At 42.9% G+C, this 23,077-nt stretch overlaps 1 protein-coding gene and 1 long non-coding RNA gene across 2 annotated transcripts in view; one reads left to right on the top strand and one right to left on the bottom strand.

The window, feature by feature from the left end:
• Positions 1-23,077, top strand: part of LOC311218851 — a 124,299-nt gene that overhangs the window by 3,937 nt on the left and 97,285 nt on the right. The window contains exon 3 of the long non-coding RNA XR_014619132.1: positions 3,539-3,636. This is a non-coding gene — a long non-coding RNA (uncharacterized lncRNA). The remainder of the gene's footprint in view (positions 1-3,538; positions 3,637-23,077) is intronic.
• On the bottom strand, positions 962-21,734 carry TSPAN2 (tetraspanin 2). Its single transcript, XM_084301727.1, has 8 exons — positions 21,630-21,734; positions 17,974-18,076; positions 6,024-6,121; positions 5,502-5,576; positions 4,858-4,956; positions 3,608-3,682; positions 2,770-2,853; positions 962-1,126 (listed from the first exon to the last, which is right to left on the bottom strand). Exons 1-8 carry the CDS (start codon positions 21,696-21,698, stop codon positions 1,061-1,063), a joined length of 669 nt encoding a protein of 222 aa, XP_084157853.1. The 5' UTR covers positions 21,699-21,734; the 3' UTR covers positions 962-1,060.

Raw genomic sequence — 23,077 nt, 5'->3', positions numbered from 1 at the left:
ACTGCACTGCAATCGCTCCCAAATGACTGTGTATCTTGCCAGCTTCCTACCTCTCTCCCTCTCTTTGTTTAGCCTGAATCTCCTTGGACATGTTTCCTCTTACAGAGCTTTCTGTATGCATGAAAATACAACTGGACATCAAAAAAAAAAGAATATATATATATATATAATAATTATAATCCAGTCTGTGCATGACAGTGAAGTCACAGAATCACAGAATGGTTGAGGTTGGAAGGGACCTCTGGAGGTCATCTGGTCCAACTCTCCTGCTCCAGCTGGGCCACCCATAGCAGGTTGCCCAGGACAACATCCAGGCAGCTTTTGAAGAGCTCCAAGGAAGGAGACGTCACAATCTCTGAGTAAACTGTGCCAGTGCTTGTCGGGTCTATTCACGTGAAGTTCTTCGGAGCAGATTGTTAGGCCTTCCCCCCCTGCCCCCATTTTTTTTTTTTTTAATCAAGTCCAATTTTATTATTTTTTTCTCTTTGGGCTTTAGAAAGAATAGTTACAAAATGGATCATAGGTCTTACTTTTTAAAATGGCATTTAGTTCTCCGCCAATTCTTGGCAAATTGGCTCAGTATAAAAGGGTTTCAAGGAACCTGTGGGTGTGTGTACACTCTTGCATAGTGACGACTCTGGAAGAATATGCATACAAATGTGCACACACAACATATTTCATTTGCACATATGTACCTAAACAAGGTACTGCATATACAGATACCTGTTAAATATGTGTACATATATATAATGAGAGATATGCATGTGCTGATATGATGTCTGTAGATACGTGAACTCTTAATTGCACATACACAAACATTAAACAAATTAGTCTTAGATACCATCTTTGCTTTTTTCATTAGAAAGGACATTTAAAAACCCTTTTTGTTCACTTCAGTTTTACTGTAACTAATACAGTTCGTCTCCTCACCTAATGGGATATTTTCCTCTAAGTATGTTAAAACTAATTAAAATGTATTACAGTTATTAAGTTGGGTAGAAGAGTACTTCTTGTAAAGCTTAGTCTTGAACTTCTGGGACATGGTTGTGCAGTGTAAGTTTTAGATCATTTCTCTTGTGTTACGGATTGCACAGCAGAGAACCATGCTGAATATCATGCCAAAGATCTAGAAGAGAAGGAATGCAATTTAGGGATCCACTTTAAAAAAATAAATTATAAAAATAGAATGCGTATCTCAACAATTTGAAGGTTCTTATTGCAGGGTAGCAAGTGACTGCTTCTATCTACAAACCTTAAGATATCAGACAACTAATGTCAATCAGATATTTCACTGATACTTAAAGCCAGGATTTTACATGTCCACATTGGTTTCACTGTTCTTTGTTCTGAATGGCCAGCATAACAGCCCCCAAATGTTAATTTTAACATAAACCGCACTAACATGAGTAATTGTGACTGTTGGTGTTATGCCTAGCATTGCATCAAAAGCTTCTGATTTTTGGAATGCTTATATGTGGAATATTGTATACACATTTGATTAAGAGAAGAGAATGATTCCAGAGGAATCTCTGGTACTGGTGTTAAGCATTGTGGTTTTACAGAGAAAGCTAAGCTCTAACAGTTGCTACTCAGGACCGAGACTATACATTAGATATAAAACTCTATTCATGTTGGGGAACTAGTTTACTAGAATGTTAAAAACAGAGAACAGTGGGTCTCCAGAGCCTCCAGAAATTTCTTTTTGCCACAGTTTTATGTTCCAAAGCAGTGTTAGCAGCTACTGCCTGAGGCTTTGCTGCAAATGATGGGAGATGTCAGTACTATTGGGCAGTTAAATCACTGAGTTCACATCCCCTTCCTGCACACCTTAAGGAAAAAGGAGACAGCTGATGAGTCACACACCATGAAGTGTCAGAAACAAGCACGGAAAAATGTACTGACGTGCTTCTCTGCTGAAGAGATTATTGCTTCACAATTTCTGCTATATCAGAGGTGGGAAGCCACTAGCGTATTTCTAGTGTATATATGTAGAGCATTGTGGTTATTGGAACTGTCCTGCCAACACTGATGTGCTGCACTTTTGAGTACACCTTCACATTTTATGCAACTTACAGCTCAAGTGATCTAGGATTGTTTACCCACTCCAGTTACCCTTTACCCACCCCACAGTTTCCATTACATACATAGATCCTCCATCTGCTTTGAATGTCCACATAACTCCATGAACCTCCTACTCTTCAGAGCAGCTAGAAGCATATTTCTTATAAATTTTCCATTTATAGGAGGTCATGGCACATGCATGCTGGAAAATGCTTTCTGTTAAAGCTGTGTTTGATACAGACTCCTGCCATATCCTTGCAGCAGGGTGACATCTACTGGTCACAGCTCTGCCACGAAGGAGCACACCTTGGGAAAACAGCAATACATACTTGTGGGAGAAGGTGGAGTGTAAGGAAAGTTTTAATGATGCTTTAATGATATAATTCACTGAATCGCTACCTAGGTGCTGTATGTTTAGGAGAGAGATACTATTCTGAAAACTGTGCAGTTTAAATCCTGCTCCTTTAACACAGCACATAGTGATCACTGGATCTGTGACCTAGAAAATCTTTATGTAAACTATCCTTCACATTGAACCAATGTTACAGACAGCATTTTCCTGAAAAGCCATATCAGAGGACACACAGAAGGTGCTAAGAATTGTTGCATCTTTGAGGCATATCACCAGCAGCTGCAAAACAAACCTATTAATAAGGGATGGGGAACTGGACTCAAATACTGATAGAGGGGGAGCATGGGTTTACTCACTGTGATTCCAGCAATTGCAATTCCAACAATTCCAAGTAAATGCAGATTAGCATCAAGTACATTCTGGATTTCAACCAGGCAGTTCTGTTGAAAACAAAATTAAAAGATTTTCACTCTTACAAAAGTACTCTTCAAACAACTATTAATTCTGCTCACTAAACAACAGATGAATATTAAAAAGATTATTGCAGTCTCTGCCCTAACCCTTGTGTCTATACTTTGTGTTTTGTTTGACAGCTTTCACAGCATATTCCCTTTTTAGTGAGACATCAGTATTTGAATGTGCTATTATTTACTTCTTGCCTGTACAGGCTGACACATACAAGTCATCTTCTTACAATCAGTTTACCCTCAAACTCTTTCTGTGATCTGCCATGCTCAATAAAGACGTCTGGCCCTTCAGATTGATAGAGTACTGATAAGCAGATTGATCAAGTGATAGAAATAACAGTAGCATTCTTAAAAACAACAAAATATCTATTCAAGAGTCTCTGCAATACTAAGACAGGCACTTGCCAAAATTCAGCTTTCACAGGGTCTTCCATTTGTGACTCCTGTTCTGCTACATCCTTCTCATCTTGCTTTTCAGATGGTGTAATATTATCATAGCTACAATGGGATGCTGCAAGCAGGCTTCAGAAATCAGGGCAGGGTACATTCCATATGACCTCCAATTTAGTTCCACCTCTACTTTGTTCCATTTCATACAGAATTTCCTTGCTGGAATTCATGAGGTAAAAAGGAAGTTCTTTCTTTCTTTTACTTCTAGAATGTCTCCAATTTTACTGAATGATTGACATGAAAAATTGTTAAAACAACCAGAACAGAGGACACTTGCCTTTGGCGTCTGGATATTCTCTGGACAAGGTAATCCCATTTGTTGTTCCATATTATCTTTACCACAGCATTGGAGCTAAGTGAGAAAGAGAGTGTCAAAAGAAGGGGAAATCATAGACTGTTTCCTGCTGATAGTGAGTCAATTGATAACAAAAAGTAAGAGAAAGAAATATACAGATCAAGTCATAAATTTATTCCATGTACTGACTGATACCTCTGGTAGAATTCCAACTGCACGGGTTCTCTAAAATCAATTTCAATTGTCTGTAGCCATAATAGACAAATTCCTACTGAAAAAAAACCTTCCAGAAGTATCTCATAGCAAATCAAACAAGTAGATTTTGGAAAACTGGAACCCCAAATTCCAAGGAAATAGGCATGGAGAAAGTAGAAAGTCCAAGCAGCACATACATAATTATGGGCAATGCACAAAAGCTACAACAGAGAATACGAGAATCTCTATTTCTGACAGATTATTGTGCTGGGTTTGGAGACCATAATAAATCAGTTTTTCAGAGGGTTTGTTTTTACTGTTCGCATGTCTCCCACAAAATGCTTAGAATTCCTCTTTGGGTCAGAAATAACAGCCATGGGAGAAGGACAAAAGGGTCTGAGATTGTAAAATGTCTGCTCTAAGGAACGTGGGAATGCTGTGAGGAGCAACAACGCCAGGGCTTGATCTCTGTGGGAGGCAGAGTAGATAAAGTGGCAAGTAGCATTCAGGAAGTCACAGGTTCTAATGCTGATTCAGATGCTAACTCTGGGTGGCCTGAATTGAGTCACAAATTATGTTCTTTTGTGTTTTGTCTACTTGGTTCAGTCTGTGACAGTCAGTTCAGCCAGTTACTTCCTGTTGGTAACACTGTAGTTCCTGGGACATTGGTCACAGGTTTTTCTCTGGCAAAATAGAGACTCGTCCATGTACTTCTCGCTGCATTTTTGTGTATTTATTCTTGGACTTTAAAATCTAAAAGATCCATAATAGTCATATCTACTGCACAACAAAGACCCGAAGCTTTAGGTCAAATTTAAAAGCTTGGCCATTTTAAGTTTCAAAAGTAGAATAACTTGCAATCTAAAATCCAGAATTTTGACCTGGCCATCAGGAAATGGTTGTGAGCCTCTGACTCCATTTTAAGCAACATTCAGTTCTGTTCTTCCCTACCTCAGTGGGAGGCATTCTGAATTTTAAATGATAATGTGATAGTAGAATAGTAGTACAAAGCATTTAAGCTCAGGAGAGCTACTCACAGCCAAGTGGTAGTGATAGATAGTCCTGTTGACCTTCCCCGGGTTTTTCATATATTCATCATAAATGTCTTCATATATTTTCTGGACTTCTTGTATTGCCTGCAGAAATCAGACTTTCCAAGTAAGAGGCAAATAAGTCTTACCCTCAGTCCAGTGCAGACTTCCAGCTTGTGCCGTCAACCTCTGGTGCAGAAAATTATTCTTGGTAAACTGAGGTAGACATGATAGTAAATATGGGAGGTTTTATAGCCTGATGACTATCAGAAGTACTCTGTATGGGTCAGAATCTGCTGTTTTCTGTGTTTTGATTAGATGCTTTTTAGTTGGATAAGTTCAATGCTTGAATTTTATCACCCTTCTCCCAAGAAATACACCCTTATCATACAGTTCCACTTGATGTTCCTCATGGATGTGACATTCGACCACACAGATAGTCTTTCTTGAGGGAGCAAAAACTGCATCCCATTCTGAAACTGGACTTGTGATAAAACAAGCTGTCATTTACTCCAGATAAGAATGTTAGAGAGTCTTGCTTGCAAAGTTCTCCTGGATACTTTTCCCTTGTATGAGCCAGCCTTCAGGTCCGTCAGCCACAGTAATCTAGAACTGTCCCATTATTACCTTAGAAGAAGCTTGCTACTCACCACTTTCTTGCCTATGAAAGCAAATACTCCAGCAGTGACCTCAGCTGCAAATATCACCAACAAGCAAGCAAAGAACTGCAGAGGGAGAAGAGAACGTTATGTCAGTTTACTCTGCACAATGCGCTTTACAGGCACTGCCACTCAGCCCCTTATTCTTGTCCAGATCTCAACAGCCTCAACAATAACTGACAGAGAAAAATGGCAAACAGAATCAGTGACAAGGGCATCAAGTCAGGCTTCTTGTAATGTGAAAACAAAGGTAGAAATGGCAAAGATATGGCTCTAATGGCGGTTTCAAGAAAGATGGGGTAATTCTAGGAAATACATTACAGGAGGCAAGCAATGGAACTTCATGTATGGAAGCGATGCAGTAGCATAATGGATAGAGATGCTAGATTAACCAATAAAAGGACATAAGACATTTCAGATCTTGGACAGCAAAGATCCTTCCACTAATGACACAAGACGTATGCTTTTGAATGATTTTCCAGCACTTCCAGGCCCTTGAAACCTTTTACTTACTGCTCCAAGTAAGAACTGAGACTCGCGCGCTGCTCCACAGCACCCAAAAAATCCAACCATGGTCATGAGAGCACCTGCTCCCACCAATACATAGAGTCCTGTGGAAAATCAGAATCAGACAAGAATGTAAGGAAGTTTTTCTTTCCAAAGTCTGCTACCTAGTTTGTCAAAACCACACATTTGTAAATAACAGCCATCTCTGTCTCTCACAAAGAACATCTGTTACACAAAAAAAATGTTTTTGCCACAAAAGGAAACTAAAGATTTCTGTAGAACTCTTGGAGAATCATGGAGACAAATGAAAAGACTCCCGCCTTCCAAATTTCCTGTTCCCAGGGCAGCTCAGTCCAGGAAGAACATACGTTCTACCATCCCAAATGACTTTACCTGGCAATCTATGTGCTACCAGTTGCCTGGCAGTACTTAAAAGAGGACATCTGAAGATTGTCAGGAAAGGTACGGGCATTACAATATGATGTCTCTCTGAAATCAGTACTTTGGCTTGGGAAAAAGGTGAATGCTATTGGAAAGAAGAGGAAGATTGGAAGAACACCTTGAAAGCTGTTAGAGGAAGTGAATGAAACACTAAATTTGTCAGCTATAGTTCTGAGCTTGGCCACTGCCCAGAACAGAAGCTTGCCTACAATTCAGTGATTGGTAGTATGGCACCTTCCTTTTACAATAACTAGCTATGTTACTGCCTGCTGGGAAGCAACATTCCAGCATCACTAATGTACATTTTTTCCCCTCCAGTGTATAGATGAAAGCATCAAAAAATGAGACAGCAATAGCTTTTGAAGGCTAATAGTATCACTGCATTATGACCAGAAGACTTGGGAAAGTGTTGCCTGAAAATGGATAGAATCACAGGACTATACAAATCACATCAGATATTAAAAAAAAAAAAAACAAACACAAAACCAAAAACAAAACAACAAACAAACACAGGTGATCCTGTGTTAAAGTAGTAGAGTACCTAAAACTTACAGGCCAAGAACCTTGCATGCTTGGCCTACAAACTCTGTCTCATGATGCATGCTGCCTACATCTGAACTGCAGGATACCCTCCTAAAGCCCTTATTTCAGTAGGCAGCATCAGAATGGCTTTGCAGCAGCCAGTGGCAACACTGCATTGCTTTCATGTTCTGGACATTCACTGCTAAATGTTATGCAGTTGTTGACCAAAAGATATCTGCATGTGGACAAATGTAATGACATAAAGAAAAAAAACAAGTGGATCATCAGATCAAATGCATTAAGAGGATAATGAAGCAATCTGTGTATGAAACTGCCTGACACAAGTACAGAATATGGCACATGGCAGTATAGCCCCATTGGTAGAACAACAGATGTAGGATCCCAGCTATGTTCAGAACTTGGCAGGACAAAAACTCTCCTCTCCTCTTTCTTTTTCATACGGGCTTTATCTAGGACAAAGGGAAACCAGAGTACAGAATTTTTCTTTCCTCACTTGTAAACATGAACTGCTTGACCTGTGCTAAGGCAACACATCCGTTGTGTGTGGTGTCGTTCCCATCAGACGACAGCTGTGTTTGGGCCTTGTCTCTGGGTGCCATGCCAGACAAAGTACCAAAGACTGCGCAGCGTCATATAATTCTAGTCTTGATCTTGTGTGGGCAACATGGAGGACACAGAGATCTGCTGTGCTGATCTACTGCTTGAAAGAACAGCTTAATTTCCTTCATCAAGCTGTATGAGGGGACGGTGGAGCTCTAGACTGTGCACACTAGATGGCACAGTGAGCCTTGCTCTCAGCTTTGGTTACTCAAACTTTTCATCAGAATGTTTAGTATTCTCAATTACAAATCTAAATATTTTAAAATGTGACCCATATCTTCAGGGTTAACAGAGCTGCCAGGACTTACTATTAGCAGACCTTGTGTGACCTAGACTAGAAAGCCCTACAAATGACAGTTTACAATGATTGCTTGGAAAATGAAAAAAACAAACTGACAATATACAAGTGCAGAGGATATAGTCATACTGCCATGCAGGTGCAGCCTTTTTGAAGAAGGCAGACTCCAACCTGCTGCCTGTTCATTAGCTGTCCAGCCACTGTATATTAGCCAGATATCCAACTCAGCTATTGTGATTCTTCTCCTCCTCCTCCATCTTTTGTGCGCTGCTTCCTTTCAGGGATTGCTGCTGAGGAAAACATTCTGCTAAATAGTAATAAAACAATTATAATTAATATGTTTTTGCCAGATCTGTGACACCAGATATGTACAATTTTCTGCTGACTCTGTTGGCAGTCCACATTATGTGTTTCCTAGATTTTTAATATTCAGCATCTTGGGGCTTAGTAGGAGGGAGCATTCTTTAAGCTAATCACATTCACAATGCAGTGGCTTTCACTGAGGGAGGGATATACAAAAATATATGTCACTCAGGAGTAGGGGTCAGCCCCTTGTTGGAGGAGAGTTGGAAAAAGCACTAGTCTTAACTTCAGTTGCAGAACCTGCTGCTCAACTGCCAAGCACTAAAACTGCCATTTTCTGAGATCTCCATGGTAACAAATGGAGTATAATTACAGAGATGTTTCCTGGGCCCTTTTCCGCATGTCACTTTCTACTAAAGTCCCTGTAATTACTTATTAGGAAACTTAGGAGACAGACTTTTTGATTAGGAAAACTCAAGAAATGTCTTCCCATTTCTTTTTGTTGCTCAGTGCTAGCAAAGACAAAGCTCTCTGAGGCTCAGGGATGAGACCACTTTCAAGAATCTTGGTTTCCTCATGTCTGAGAAACAGGCTTAGCATTTCACTTGCATGACTCACAGCTAAACCGCTACCTCCGTTTAGAACTTCCCTTTTAAGGCATGCTACAGGAAGAACTTCTCACACTACTCACTAAACAAAGCTCAGTGTGCTGTATGTCCCGGTCCCATAGTTTTGTCAGCCAGAAGTTTAAAACCACTTGCTTCCATCTTTTGTTCAGGAGAGTTAATTCCAGAGTTTGTCCTTGCTCAGCCTGGGACTAGTAATTGCTGACACTTAGAGAGTTATTTCTAGCTGAAAAATACTGAGGACGTGTAAAAAAAAATCCACATAACTAAATATGCTTTTAAATGTCTACTATATATACACACACATGTAACCTTTCAAACAGGAATAAGACACTTGAATTGTAGAATGAATTGGAAGGGACCTCAAAGATCACCCAGTTCCAACCCCCCAGCCATAGGCAGGGACACCCACCACCAGACCAGGCTGCCCAAAGCCTCATCCAACCTGGCCTCGAACACTTCCAGGGATGGAGCATCCACAGCTTCTCTGGGCAACCTGTTCCAGTGCCTCACCACCCTCATAGTTTCTTCGTAATACCTAATCTAAATCTACCCTCTTTTATTTTAAGGCCATTAGTCCTTATCACTACACCCCCTGACAAAGAGTCCCTCTCCAGCTTTCCTGTAGGCTGCCTTTAAATTGGCCTAGGTCAAGCTTTTCATCTACCAGTACCCCCAAGTCCTTCTCTGCAGGGCTGCTCTCTATTCACTCATTGTCCAGCCTGTATTCATGTTTGGGATTGCCCTGACCCACGTACCTTGAAGAATACCTTGTAAAAAATTCAGAGTGACCATGTTACTTCTCAACGTGCACTGAGGTTTCCTAGCACCCAGAGGCAGGTATGATTTTAAGAAAGGATACCAGAGCAACAATTTCAGAAACATCCTAGATGATGTCAGTATCTGAGACAGGGAGCTACATTTTTTTTTTTCCTGTGGCCTGTAACAGCAATGTAGGCACAATCACCTCAAATTCTGTAATGGGAATAGACCTAAACTAAAAAGTGAGTCTCTCTAGAAGGGAAAGAGAAAAAAAAGAGGGTGACAATGATGCATTGTATGGCATCCTTTAGAATCATGGCCTGACCTTGTGACATTGTCCACTGATGGCTGACAAACTTGGCTACATAGGATCAACAAAGAAGCAGACAAATCCAGAAATTTGGTGGTATTAATGCCATACATTGCTGTGGAGGTAGTATCACATGTCAGAAGTAACTAAACCCTGTTCCTTTAAAAAAAAAAAGTAGCACGGAAAGCAAAGCTTTAATCAGCTTCTATTCATAAGTGCTTCCATTGTAAAATACAAAGCCTTGACATGGCCTTCAGCTTGGCATCCGCAGCTCAGCAGAGAAAAAAAAAAAACAAACACAGTTTATAGTCACAAAATGGAACACATTTGATAGCTAGAAAATCTGACACAAAGAGCTTCTCCACAAAGCATGGCAAAATAAAATGTGCAAGTCAGGTCAAGGCAGAGATTTGAGAATAGTCTAGCTGCAGCTTTTTGTGCAACAAAAGTAGAAAAGTACAAGGCAGAAAGGAAGCAAATGTTTTTGGCCTGTACAATGATTTTTTTTTTATTACCTTATTTTGCCTCTGTTCATTTCCTGATTCCTAATTTGGTATCTTTTTTGATCTCTGTCTGCCAATGGAGAGGAGAGTTTGACAACTTACTAGTCACTGAGTTCATTGTCGTAGTGTTTGGCACCACACATCCCATACAAGAGCAGACATTAGATGGAGAGAGAATACTGAAAACAGGCATATTGCTATCACATTAAGGAGGGCAAACATCAGACCTATAATGACAGAAACCTGCCAACTGTTTGGCTACCTGCAACTCAAGAATATTTATTGCATACGTTCATGTAGGACCTAAAAAGCAAGTCACTCTCAGCCCCTGAATGCCAAAGGTATGCATTTGGACAGAGTAACAACTGTCCCTAGAACCAGAGTCCCTCTATGCTCCCATTGCAAAGAATCATGTGGTAGGCAGAAGTGTGTACTGCCAATGTTTTATGAGGCAGAAAGGAAACACTGCAATACAAACCAGGCAGATAGGAACCTACTAATGTGGAAATTAAAGCCATTCTTATTTCATACAATGCATGAACTGTTATCACCACCATCAGATATAGTCTGCCAGCCTCCTAGACTGGTAGAGAGAGATCTAATTTCATAGTCTGAAGTAGATCACATTCACAAAGTCGGTTTTCTTCAAAATCTTACTGACAGTTATGAGACACAAATCTGTGCCTAGAGCATACTGCAAAGAGTCAGAGGAGACAATTGTATGCTGTCTGTCTGGCTTTATTTCACATGGGTTTCATGTTTACCTGGCTGCTATGGTCACTTTCCATTTTAAATAGTTCTACTCTTTCTTTTTTGGGCTGAGTAACTAACACTGAACAAAATACCAACTGTTCATACTCTACTGAGAACACAAGCAGCTCTGTTCTTGGCATAAGTGATCCAGAGGCAGTGATGACAGGAGTCCTAGAACCCAGACACGACCTGAAGAGAGTTTCTTGCAGTTATATGTAAATTACAGTCTTGGAGGCAGATGTGCTTCTCCCTAGATAGACTGAGGCTGTCAGACCCTCAGCAGAGCACCAAGGAGCCTGTAGTGCAAGTGCACTGTTGGAAAAAATGAGTTGGAGTTGGAAATAACAGGCCAGACAGGAACGATTGTATATGTTACATTCAGTGGCAGAGTCAGTTTTTGAAACGAGCTTGTTACTGAACATTACTATTTTTGTGTTAAAAGATTTTTAGTATAAATTTATCTGTTAAATACATTTTCAAAACTAGAGAAGAGAGGCAGAGTTCTCTGAAGGAAGATGAATTTCTGGAGAACTGGAGCATACCCTTAATTTGAGCATAGTGCACATAATTATGTGTTGTGTGAATACAACATGGTTAATCGTCCTGGAACCACAAAAGCATTGCAGATAGTGGCCAGTTTGTAGGCTTCTGCTGGTACACAATTCCTGAATTTCAGTTTAAAAGCAACCACACTGTAATGTAACATCCTGGTTTAATGCCTCCCCCTTCACACAGAATACCAGCATTTGTCACATATCTTGGTCATGGGCATCTCACAACTCTGAATTATTATGTCCCAAATTCACATAAGCCCAAATGTATCACATATCACCTTGTCAGTAGTCTCCAATGGCTCTGTCAATGTCTACTTCACCCTGTACTAAGGTTCACTGAAGTCAGAGGTATGAGATCAGTATTAGTTAGGTTCTTAAACCCAACAGGCAATTTTCAGTGGGCTTCATTGATGCCAGCAGAATTGCAGATTGCATGCAGCTTGACTTGTGAAAGAAGAGCCGATATTAAATCATCTTTGGAGCTGTGTGTGTTTTTTAGCATCCCTGCAAAGATGCTACAAGCTGGCTTGCTGCCTCCCAGCACCTTTGCTTACAGGAAACATCTAGTTTCTTAGTGTCTGATTGCCAATGTAATGAAAGCACTTGGCAACATAGGTACATAGTTCTGCACAGAACCATATTCTTTTCTTCAAGCATTGCTAGACTGAGGATAAAAGATTAATAAGTTGACGTACACTCAAAGTTGACAAACACAATCAGCTGTATGTAGTGCCGTACAGCCTGCTACAACTATTCACTCATGCAAGAACATTACTGCCTTTTTTGCTTTGAAGCTTTTCCTAGATGATTAAAAGTGTTGAACCTGTGGTGCTGGACCCTGGCCTGCACAACACTGTGCTGCCTCTGCACAGGCAGTCTGACCAGAAGGTACAACTGCTTGATCACTCACTGAGGTAGGCCATGAAATACCCTACATACTCAGTGAATCGTATTGTAAGAGTTCAGCATTTGCAATAATGAGACCAGCGTGCAGACACTTAAGGTGACTTGCAGCAGCCCAGGTAAAAGAGAACAGGGTGCATCAAAGAAAGAGATGGTGTAACTGTCAGTTCAACTGTTGCTGCTGTGTGGACCGAGCTAGCTTTTTGATAGCTGTGCAAAGGGGGAGTAGGGTGGGAGAAAGATGAGGATAATTTACCAGGCAAAAAACATGAAGTGCATTATCATGCTTAAGTGATTAATTTAAAAAACAACCCTTCTGGATTTCAGCACATGACGCATATAAAACAATTAATCTGAGCTAGATGGACAGATTATTTTTAGTTAATTGGCTTGTTTTGTTAGAATTCTGACTTTGTGGTGGCTTTTTCTTCTAGGTAAGAACTCTCTCCGGTGTGATACTGGCTCATAGGTACTGACTGCTAGGTTTTATGATCCAGCATAGAGACTGAAGACTTTTGAACCACTTTCACTTTGAGATAGTGTTTTTTGGTGGTGGTGGTGTAGTTTATTTTTTTTTTCTGGTAGGTTGTTGATTATCATATATCAAGATGATTTCTAATGCAGTAGCTTTCATTTTCCACTCAGGATCACTATCAGCCTTTTCTAAACAAACTTTATTCACTGCAGAAAAAAACTTGCACACAAGATGATAGGAAACAAGACAAACACTGCTTACATTTTAGGTACAGACTAAAAGCCTCTGCAAGGTCTAATGCTCATGATAGCAAGAACACTCAATCCTCTTCTCGTGGTATTGCATCGCTTTACAGAGGCTACTTTGTCAATAGTTCTCATGTTAGGGCTGATAGAATTTGATAGGCTATGGATTTTGGAGAGAAAATACTGCTGACCAAAGGTACAGTGTTTGACTCCAAAAGACCTGAATAGAATATAACAGAATGAGGCACAGAAGCAGAGAACTGTCGTTAACTGCTAGCCAGCTCCTGTTTGCGTGGGCACCCATTCCTATGGAGAAAAAATACTAATATCCTTCAACTCCAGACATGACTTAATATCCTAAGGCATGCACCATCTAATTGTACCTTTCAAAGCCAGAATGATCACTCATGCTCTCGTAGACCCCAAGAAAAAGCCACAGCCACCCTGAAACTTCCATCCACAGCTGGTTTGGTTCTGGACTGTAGCATGGACCATGGAACATGGGCATAGAGAGCATAATATATCAGAAAGTTTGCGATCTCTGGCTGTGCAGGAGAAGCAATGACTCAGTGCTGCCCATTAAGAGAAGAATCATCCAGGTCGATCCATTCACGTTCATCATTATTAGCCTTATTAACAGGGCTTCATTTTTAGTGCTGCTGGCAGTGATGTGACCCTCTCACTTCTTTTATTAGAGGTACACAGAGTTTGTTCTCCGTGTCGTCCATGAAGCTAAAACAGATTTTCCTCTTCATCCACCAAATGCAAAGAGAGGAGAGCAAATGTCTTGAACTGTCCTTCAAAAAGCCCCTTTGCTGGTTTTTACTTAAATGCTCAACTTGCACTCAACAGGCGCTTTGTCTTCTCGTCTGTGGTTTAGGTATTTTTCAATTTAAGAACAGCACTGCTACAAAGAACTAATGAAGGACCAATCAATTGCGAGACAGCAGAAGGTTCATGTCAGGTTCACACAGGCGTATTTCTTACCCTTCTGACTGTTGCAGACTTTCCTGCTCAGTAAAAAACTCACGAGAATCTTGGCACTGCAGCCTCAGAAAGGAGGAGTGAAAGATCTTTTTTCCATTTGGTCAGTACAGTGTCACACACAACTCAGATAAAAGAGGTGACTGCCCAGCTATTGACCTTTGCTTAAATTATTATTATTATTTACTGGAATACAGCTAAGAGAGGAATATATGAAACCTACCAGAGCTGAACTGCAGTAAGAAGAGGAAAGGTATGTTTTTGCCTAACTGCCCTGAAGCACATGCACAGAAAGCATACTATGAGATGGAGTAACATGAAAATATTTTCATGCCTGCCACTACAGTGAGAACTCCAAAAGCTGGAACTGGAATGAGAAGATGTCCAATTTTAGGAAGCTACTCCTTGTATATAGTTGAAACTATCTTTCACTCCAGTGTGCGATTCATTCAGTAGATTAGATGGAGACTGCATGGATCAAAGAGTTCCAGTTTCATCCCCTTATGTTGTAGGTTAAAAAACTGCAAGCTGCAGTGGGGAAGATGGATTACTGAACACAAAACCGCAAGCAACAGAAAAGTAACACCACATATGTGCTTGACCTCAGCACTGCTGCCTGCAAGTTGTTCTGAAACCAACAAAAACATTTCAGTGGCTGGAAAAGATGAAGAGGCCTGGTTGCCAAGTCATGGCCCAAACTATTCCAAGGGGTAGAAGAGACAGCTGGACTGCTGCTAAAGAACAAGGCTATTTAGAGAAACTAATTCTGGCCTATTGGAAAATGCAAGGATATAATTACCAATTATTTTAAAATAAAACAAAATTTCAGATCCAGGAAAACAAAACAAAACAAAAACAAAACACAACACTTTATAAGGAAGCAACAGAGAGAAACTGGTTAGATTCAGCTGGCAGCTCAGTACAGGTACAAAAAGAGCAGAATGTGCTGCTCTTTGGAAGCAAGAAAATGAGATGTTATCCACAAGATGGTGATTCTAGACAGTGCCTCAACCTACAAAGCAGTGCTTCAACCCACAGACATCTAAATGCAGCTGCAGTGTCCTTCCAAGCGCTGATGCTGAGCTTATCTGATCACAGGGACTTGGGTTATCACAAGGCAGCCACAACAGTGGTCAGTGGAACAAAGTTAAAGAAATTGTTTTTAAATATATGGCCATGTGTTTGTATCTCCAAGTCATGTTGGTGATCTGCTTTGTCTTTCAGCCCTTTGGGCAGCTGCATGTAGTGTACTGCACAATATTTCATATTAAGAGTTGCTATGCAGAATTCTGGCTGTCACCCAAAATGCATGTTGCCGTGCAAACACACAAAACCAAATAAACAACACTCGTAGAAACTGTGAGATGGGTTAAATGCACAAATGTCAAGGGGGACTTGAAGTCTCCTACAGAGCTAAAGCGCTTGAGACCATCAAGTGCAGCCTTGTCTGCTGCTTCTGTTGAAAAACAAAATCAACCAACCAACCAACCAAACAAAAAACAAACACAAAAACACACTGGTACTTAACTTATCACTGATCTTTTACTATTGCCTTAGTGATTGTTGGCCTCTTCAGGTTTCTGACTGACTGCCCCATTGGCTGTTAAAAATTCATAACAGCATTTAATGTAACTTGTAAGGAGGGAGGGGAGCGTATATATATATTTTTAAGAGAGATGCTCCATTCAGAGCACACTGCCTATTATAAAAAAGGGCCAAAACCTTGTCTTAGAGTTCAGCCAAAAGTACAATTTACAAGAATTCTCAACATATTTGTCCTGTTCCTTAGCACTTCCTCTGCTAGCAGTTACATGTTACAGCATTCAGCACCATAAATATATGTAATAATCAGCCCAATAGTTGAATGTCACAATATATGACTAAACTTGTATAAGAACATTCCTCAGGACTTCCCAAAATGAACAACTCTGAATAGCTTTTGTAATTCTTATTCAGGACTGAAGCATATTAAATCTTTCAAAGATTTAAATACACATGCACCAAAGAATATCTTGTTTATACAGTGTTACAGTCTGCACTGCAAAGCTGTGAAATGACTATAGTACTTATTCACATGACAGGATTTACTACTTTCTGGCTTCTAACAGACCAACAGTAATTGAATTTGAAGGCCAGAACATCCCTCAGTCTTGTTGAATATCCTGTGTCAAACCTAAGTAGATGAGGCAGGGAAGAGTTTCAGCACAGATAATTCAGCAGGTATAAGCTGGATATGGAAATAAAGGTGGTCCCATGTGCTGCCAACGTATCAGCTCAGATGTAAGAGGAAAAGTAAATCATATTTCCTTGTCTCTCTGCATCAGAGAAGATGCTACAGGGCATTTTGCAGCATCCCTCAGGACCCAGTCAGAGTTACATCTGAATGGTCTTATTCAGTCTCTTAAGCTCCCAGAGAAACATCGCTGGACATAACACTTGACCCATCTATTCCCTCAGTACTACAGTCAGATCTGTGCCTCTGGCCCTGTTGCATATGTCAAAGAAGCTTTGGTTTAGGACTTTGGTGTAACAGAGTCAAGGTCTCCATTAAGACAATGGGGGTATTTAAAGTAACTGCACAGCCCAGTCAATATTCCTGTGATGGGTAACTGACTGCTAGGACATTCTGAGTCAAATTCCATTCTTGTACGCCCTGCCAGGGTGGCTTGATGGCCAAGACAGGACTGGGTATTCATAGAATCATAGAATCATAGAATATCCTGAGTTGAAAGGGACCCTTAAGGATCATCAAGTCCAACTCTTGACACCGCACAGGTCTACCCAAAAGTTCAGACCATGTGCCTAAGTTCACAGTCCAATCTCTTCTTAAATTCAGACAGGCTCGGTGCAGTGACCACTTCCCTGGGGAGCCTGTTCCAGTGTGCAACCACCCTCTCTGTGAAGAACCCCCTCCTGACGTCCAGCCTAAATTTCCCCTGCCTCAGCTTAACCCCGTTCCCGCGGGTCCTGTCACTGGTGTTAATGGAGAAAAGGTCTCCTGCCTCTCGACACCCCCTTACGAGGAAGTTGTAGACTGTGATGAGGTCTCCCCTCAGCCTCCTCTTCTCCAGGCTGAACAGGCCCAGTGACCTCAGCCGTTCCTCGTACGTCTTCCCCTCCAGGCCTTTCACCATCTTCGTAGCCCTCCTCAAATGCAAATTCATTCACACATGGCATTTATAGATGGCAAAAATGATTGTACCGATTGGATTTTATTGGCTGAGTCTATATCAAGGAGTGAAATATTAAAAGAGGGAAAAAAATCTGACCCTTCTTGCATAAAGACAAGTTGCAACTACCAATAGATGGAGAAATACAGTTGCTGGCAGTCCTAGACAGCTGCTATTTCAGGACTTCTATAGACACATACCAGGCTGTTTCCCAAAACCCAACTGCAAATCCCACAATTCACTTAGGATATGTAGGAATTGAATCAAGCGTGAAAGAAGAGTTCAGTTAGGCCTAAAGAAATTGATGCCAAGCAGAGAAAGGATGAAAGCCACCACCCACGTGGCACACGGCACCAGAATACCCATTTTGTGCAGTTCAGCTCAGGTATTGTTGGCCTTCATATAATTCAATGCATGAGGTGTGTCATGTGCCCTGGGATGAAACCAAGGCTAATGGCTACTGCCATCACAGGCACTTAAACTTACCAATGAAGAAATACTCTGGAGGCTTTTTGTCTGAAGCAAACTCTGCCATAACCCCACCAAACCGCAGCCATAGACCAAAGGCAATGACAGCCAATCCTGCCAGCTGAAAAATACATAGAATAGTCAATACTTTAATAACAAATGTCTGGAGAACATCAAAGAAGTGTCGTCAAAGAAGTGTCAATAGCAAATCCCACAGCTCAGAGTTGCACTGTCAGAAAATTCAGGAAGCTCATGGTAGTATTTGATAACCATGAATTCGGTACAATGTACTTCTTTCATTCTTTTGGCTTCTCAGTATAGTGGTGCTTATGAATTTACTAGTGACTTTAAAACCTTTTTGAGTAAGCTCTTTTAGTTATCAAAATGTGGCCTGAATCACAATGGGCAAAGGATTGGGGCAGGGAGGGGCGAGGGTGGTGAGGGAGTCAGTGCCCATGAGAACAGACAGGATGCAAATCCAATGGCAACACTGCCCTCCTTCCTACCAGAAGACCCAGAACTGCACTGTAGCCCTACCATATGCAGGAGGCTACTCAGAGACTCTGCCTGGAGTCAAGATGCTGTTACTGTAGGAAAAACACTATCCAGAGGGGTGCTGCCAGACCAGGAGTTGAGTAGCACTGGCATGACTCAAACCAAACTTATAGATGGAAATAACTTCATTTGTTTTTTTTCAGCCCTCTAATCTGTTTTAGGGCTAAGTAACAGCCTGTTGAGCTAAGGAGGTGCCCTCTTCCCCTGTATGAATTTCAGGTCCAGCTCCAGAGTCACAAGGTACGTGATGGTATGAAGAGACCAGCTGGACGTCAGTCATACCAGACTACAGAAGATCTTTAGGCCATTTCAGAATTGCTGCTGCTGCTGAATTGTGTGAATGGTTCTGTTTAGAGGCTTACCAGAAATAAAGGCTTATATTGTTCTTAGGGATGTGCAGAAGTGAAGTGTCTTTGGACTGATTCTGACAGGGCATTTTTCCTATATAGAATCATAGAATCATAGAATATCCTGAGTTGGAAGAGACCCTTAAGGATCATCAAGTCCAACTCTTGACACCGCACAGGTCTACCCAAAAGTTCAGACCATGTGACTAAGTGCACAGTCCAATCTCTTCTTAAATTCAGACAGGCTCGGTGCAGTGACCACTTCCCTGGGGAGCCTGTTCCAGTGTGCAACCACCCTCCCTGTGAAGAACCCCCTCCTGACGTCCAGCCTAAATTTCCCCTGCCTCAGCTTAACCCCGTTCCCGCGGGTCCTGTCACTGGTGTTAATGGAGAAAAGGTCTCCTGCCTCTCGACACCCCCTTACAAGGAAGTTGTAGACTGTTGTAGTTGTAGACTGTATTGGACTCCCTGTCAGAACTAGGAAATGAAATGATTATTATGGTGCACAATATCTTTAATCACAGAAATGATTAACAAAGAAGCATTGGGTACTGTCAAATTCAAGGAAAAAATCCTTCTAATGCAAATGGCTAGATAAAAATGACATGTCAGATGAGGGAAAACAGCTATAGACAGTGGTCCCAAACCAACAGCATGCTGGACATTTATAAACCTGCCAGCCAACGGCGAGTGTGCTGGCAGTTTTAGCATCCTTCAGGACCAAGCACAATGCTGTGCAGAGAGTGTCCAAAGGAGGGCAACAAAGATGGTGAAAGGTCTGGAAGGGAAGATGTATGCAGAGTGGTCAGGGTTGCTTGGTTTGTTCAGCTTACAGAAGAGAAGACTGAGTGGTGCCAGGTCACAAGGGAGAGCAGAGGGCAGGCACTGATCTCTTCCCTCCAGTGACAGCAACAGGTCCCAAGAGAACAGCATGGAGCTGCCACAAGGGAAGGTCTGGCTGGGTGTTAGGAAAAGGTTCTTCACTGAGAGGGTGGTCGGGCACTGGAACAGGCTGCCCAGGACAGTGGTCACAGCACTGAGCCTGCCAGAGTTCAAGAAGCATTTGGACAGTGCTCTCAGACATAGGGTTTGAGTTTTGGGTGGTCCTGTGTGGAGTCAGGAGTTGAACTCCATGATGGGTCCCTTCCAGCTTGGGATATTCTTTGATTCTATGAATGCTCCCTTACTCTACTGATGGAGGCCCAGAGCCCAGGTCTGCAGCAACCACCCAACCTGAATGAGGTTTATAAAACACGTATTGCTTACCATATCCTTGGTAACTTGGTAGGGTGCTTTTTGAGCCTGTCCTGCATTGCCAGGCACTTGATTCAACTAGCATAGCTACAGCAAGCAAAAAAGGCAGGCAAGCATATGGCTGAAGAGCTTGGGATCACAATTTCCTTCACAGAAGGTAAAGAACAAGATGTGCTGCATCATTGAGTGTGAGAATTCCCTGCCCCTCTGGTCATGGCATTTGTACCTGCCCTGCTTGCAGGCTTGGGCTCAGGCTGTGGACTGCTAGGCAGCAGCATGAGCCCCCTCTTTCTAAGTGATTCTGGTACTTTGGATGTGTTTGAAAGGAATGCCCCCAGTCCAGCTGAGAAAATGGTTTCTGCCATTTCAGTGAAAAGACCTAACAAAACACAAGTAGTTGTCACTCCTGTGAAACAACATAAGACAAAGCTTTGTCCTTCTTACTGACTTGCAGCTGCAGCTGAGCAACATCATTCTGCTCCCAGAGCTTGAGCACAGCAGCACTGTGTACCCGGAGCATGCAGCGCTGTCACCAAGAGGGAAGAGCATTTGGTTTAACCGTGTTTAAAGTATAAAGGAGACAAAAGCCCCAAACCGGTTGCCCTAGAGAAGCTGAACAGGATTATTTTGTGACTTTTTTTTTTTTTTTTTAACAGAAAGCAAGAAAAAGACATTTAAAAGGCCACATTTCTAATTATTTTCTAATGAGAAACTGAAAAATTACTGGAAGAGAGTACACAGCATATGGGAAAGTGAAATTAAAATGAAAGGTAACAAATTAAATCGTGCTGTGGAACTGCGAGCCTATTGAAAAGGTGTTACGGTTGGAGAGTGGGCATAGCGTGCTCTGATCTCTTGGGGGTGTCGCAATAAACACTGTTCTTTACCGCATTATGGTCGTACACAGCAAAGTAAGTGCAATACGATGCAAGGACTTTGTCTTCCAGGATGAACTTGTAAAAGTAGCAGCTGTTGGCTCACCATTTGAAATGTTATTATTAAGAAGCATCACAACGCTGCGGAGAAGCGTTGCACCGCGTATGCTGCATGGGATGCCGGGAGAGCCACTGCGGCCTCCTGCTTGAACAGTTAGGCTTGCTGGGGAGACGGTCGCTACTTTAAATTGTCATTAAGGGAGGATGCTGTCTCTTCTCAGAAGTGCCTTCACGCATCGCGTATGCGTCTTTCCAGGAAGAGATGCATCTTCACGAAAAAGTCGAGAGCGCCGGCAGGGTGCTGCTGCAGCGTAGCAGCCCGGCTCGCAGCGCTCCTCTGGGGGACTCGCGGACTTCCTCCGGCGCGGGGCAGCCCCGCGGGGCTCTGCGGTGACCCCGACACCGCGGCAGCCCGGCCGGCCGCTGCCCGCTGCCCGCTGCCCGCGCTCCGGGCGCCCGGCCGAGGGCGCCGGGCTGCAGCCTCTCGAGGCGCCGCGATCCGCGCCCCGCCGCCGCCTGCGCCCGGCAGGTGCCACCGCCCCGCCCCGGCCCGCCCCGGCCCGCCCCGCCGGCCGGCGCTCACCCAGAAGCTCAGGTTGAAGACGAAGAGCAGCACCTTGACGCGGCCCATCTCCTCGCGCGCCGTGCCCATAGCGGGCGCGGCTCCGCTGGCAGCTCCCGCGGCGGCTCGGCCCGGCTGGGCGGTGGCGCCGCGCGGGGCGGGGCGGGGCCGGGGGCAGGTGCCGGGCCGGGGCCGGGGCCGGGGCTGGGGCTGGGGCGGTCGAGGGCGGGGCCGGGGCCGGGGCCGGGGCCGGAGGAGCGCTCGGGGTGGCGGCGGCCTCGGCGGACGGCGGAAGCTCGAGGGCGGCTCTCCGGGCCCGCTGCCGGCAGAGCCGGTGCGAGGGGGCCGGGCGCGGGGCGTGCGGCGGGGCCCGGCCGGCGCGGTGTGGGGCGCGCCGGGGCAGCAGGAGGGCTGGCCGGGGGGGCCCCCCTCCGCCTTCCCCTCCGCATGCGCGCGGTTCAATCCCTCTGCCGCCTGGGCGTAGCGCGGACCGCGTGCTCCCGGTGCTGAGAGGCTGATGTGTGAAGTCCACGGACAGCGGGGAAATGGCCGAGCTCCTCTCGATAGTTTTCCAGTTTTCCCTCACGCTCTTCAGCTAAGGTCCCCTAAAGTTCATCTTCCAATCACTAATACTTCCGCTTCTCTTCTCAAAACTTCACCAGAAATGCTGTCTCTGTTGTCAAAATCTTAGATTTTTTTTTTTTTTTTTTTTTTTCTCAGCTGCTATTTTCGCTCGAAGTAAGATAGAGTCCCTTGAGAGGTGGGGTTTCCGTGCTGAGCGTTTCCTCTCGGTGTTTAACGAACAGAGCGGCCGTTTCCTGTGCTGTGTAACCGGAGTTTTACCTATCCAGTTTTGTGTTTTGGAATTAGTTTTGCTCAAGATGTGTATGGAAACTTCCTAAGCCTTTTTGCACAGATGCTTAGGTTTTGTTATTGTGAATGCAATTGCACTCATCTAGCGGTTCAGTAATACTGGAAGATGTTGAAGATGGTTTCTGTTTTCCCTCACTTTGCTGTTTATATTTGGTTGCTTTAAAGACTGCCAGGTTTTTTGGAAAACCATCCCAAATAGTTCATTTTCATTGCAACTGCTAAGTTTCATTAGGAATCTCTTGTTCCATTAGCAATGAAATATACTTTTTTGTTGTTTTTAAAGAAATATTCAACCTACTTTAAGCAAACTTCTGCCATTTTCCTTCTTTTATTTGGAGTGATGCTGTGCTAAATGGTACTGACTTACCAGGTCCATTATATTCCTCCTAAGTTACCGAAATCAGGAGTCCATTTGAAGAGACAAAATAACTTGATGGCGATTCATTATCCCCTGATATTTGAAGCAACAAAAAAATCTAAAAGGAGGAACAATTTTGCATTGTCTCATGAGGGCAAAATAGATAGCTTTTGAAAAATTTCTCAACTAATTTTCATGCTTGCTCTCCCGAATGGTTTAGGAGCAGGGCATTCAGCCT

This window comes from Netta rufina (genome assembly GCF_964035555.1).
Source record: "Netta rufina genome assembly, chromosome: 26".
Taxonomy (NCBI): Eukaryota; Metazoa; Chordata; class Aves; order Anseriformes; family Anatidae; genus Netta; species Netta rufina.
This window is presented reverse-complemented; position numbering and strand designations above follow the sequence as displayed.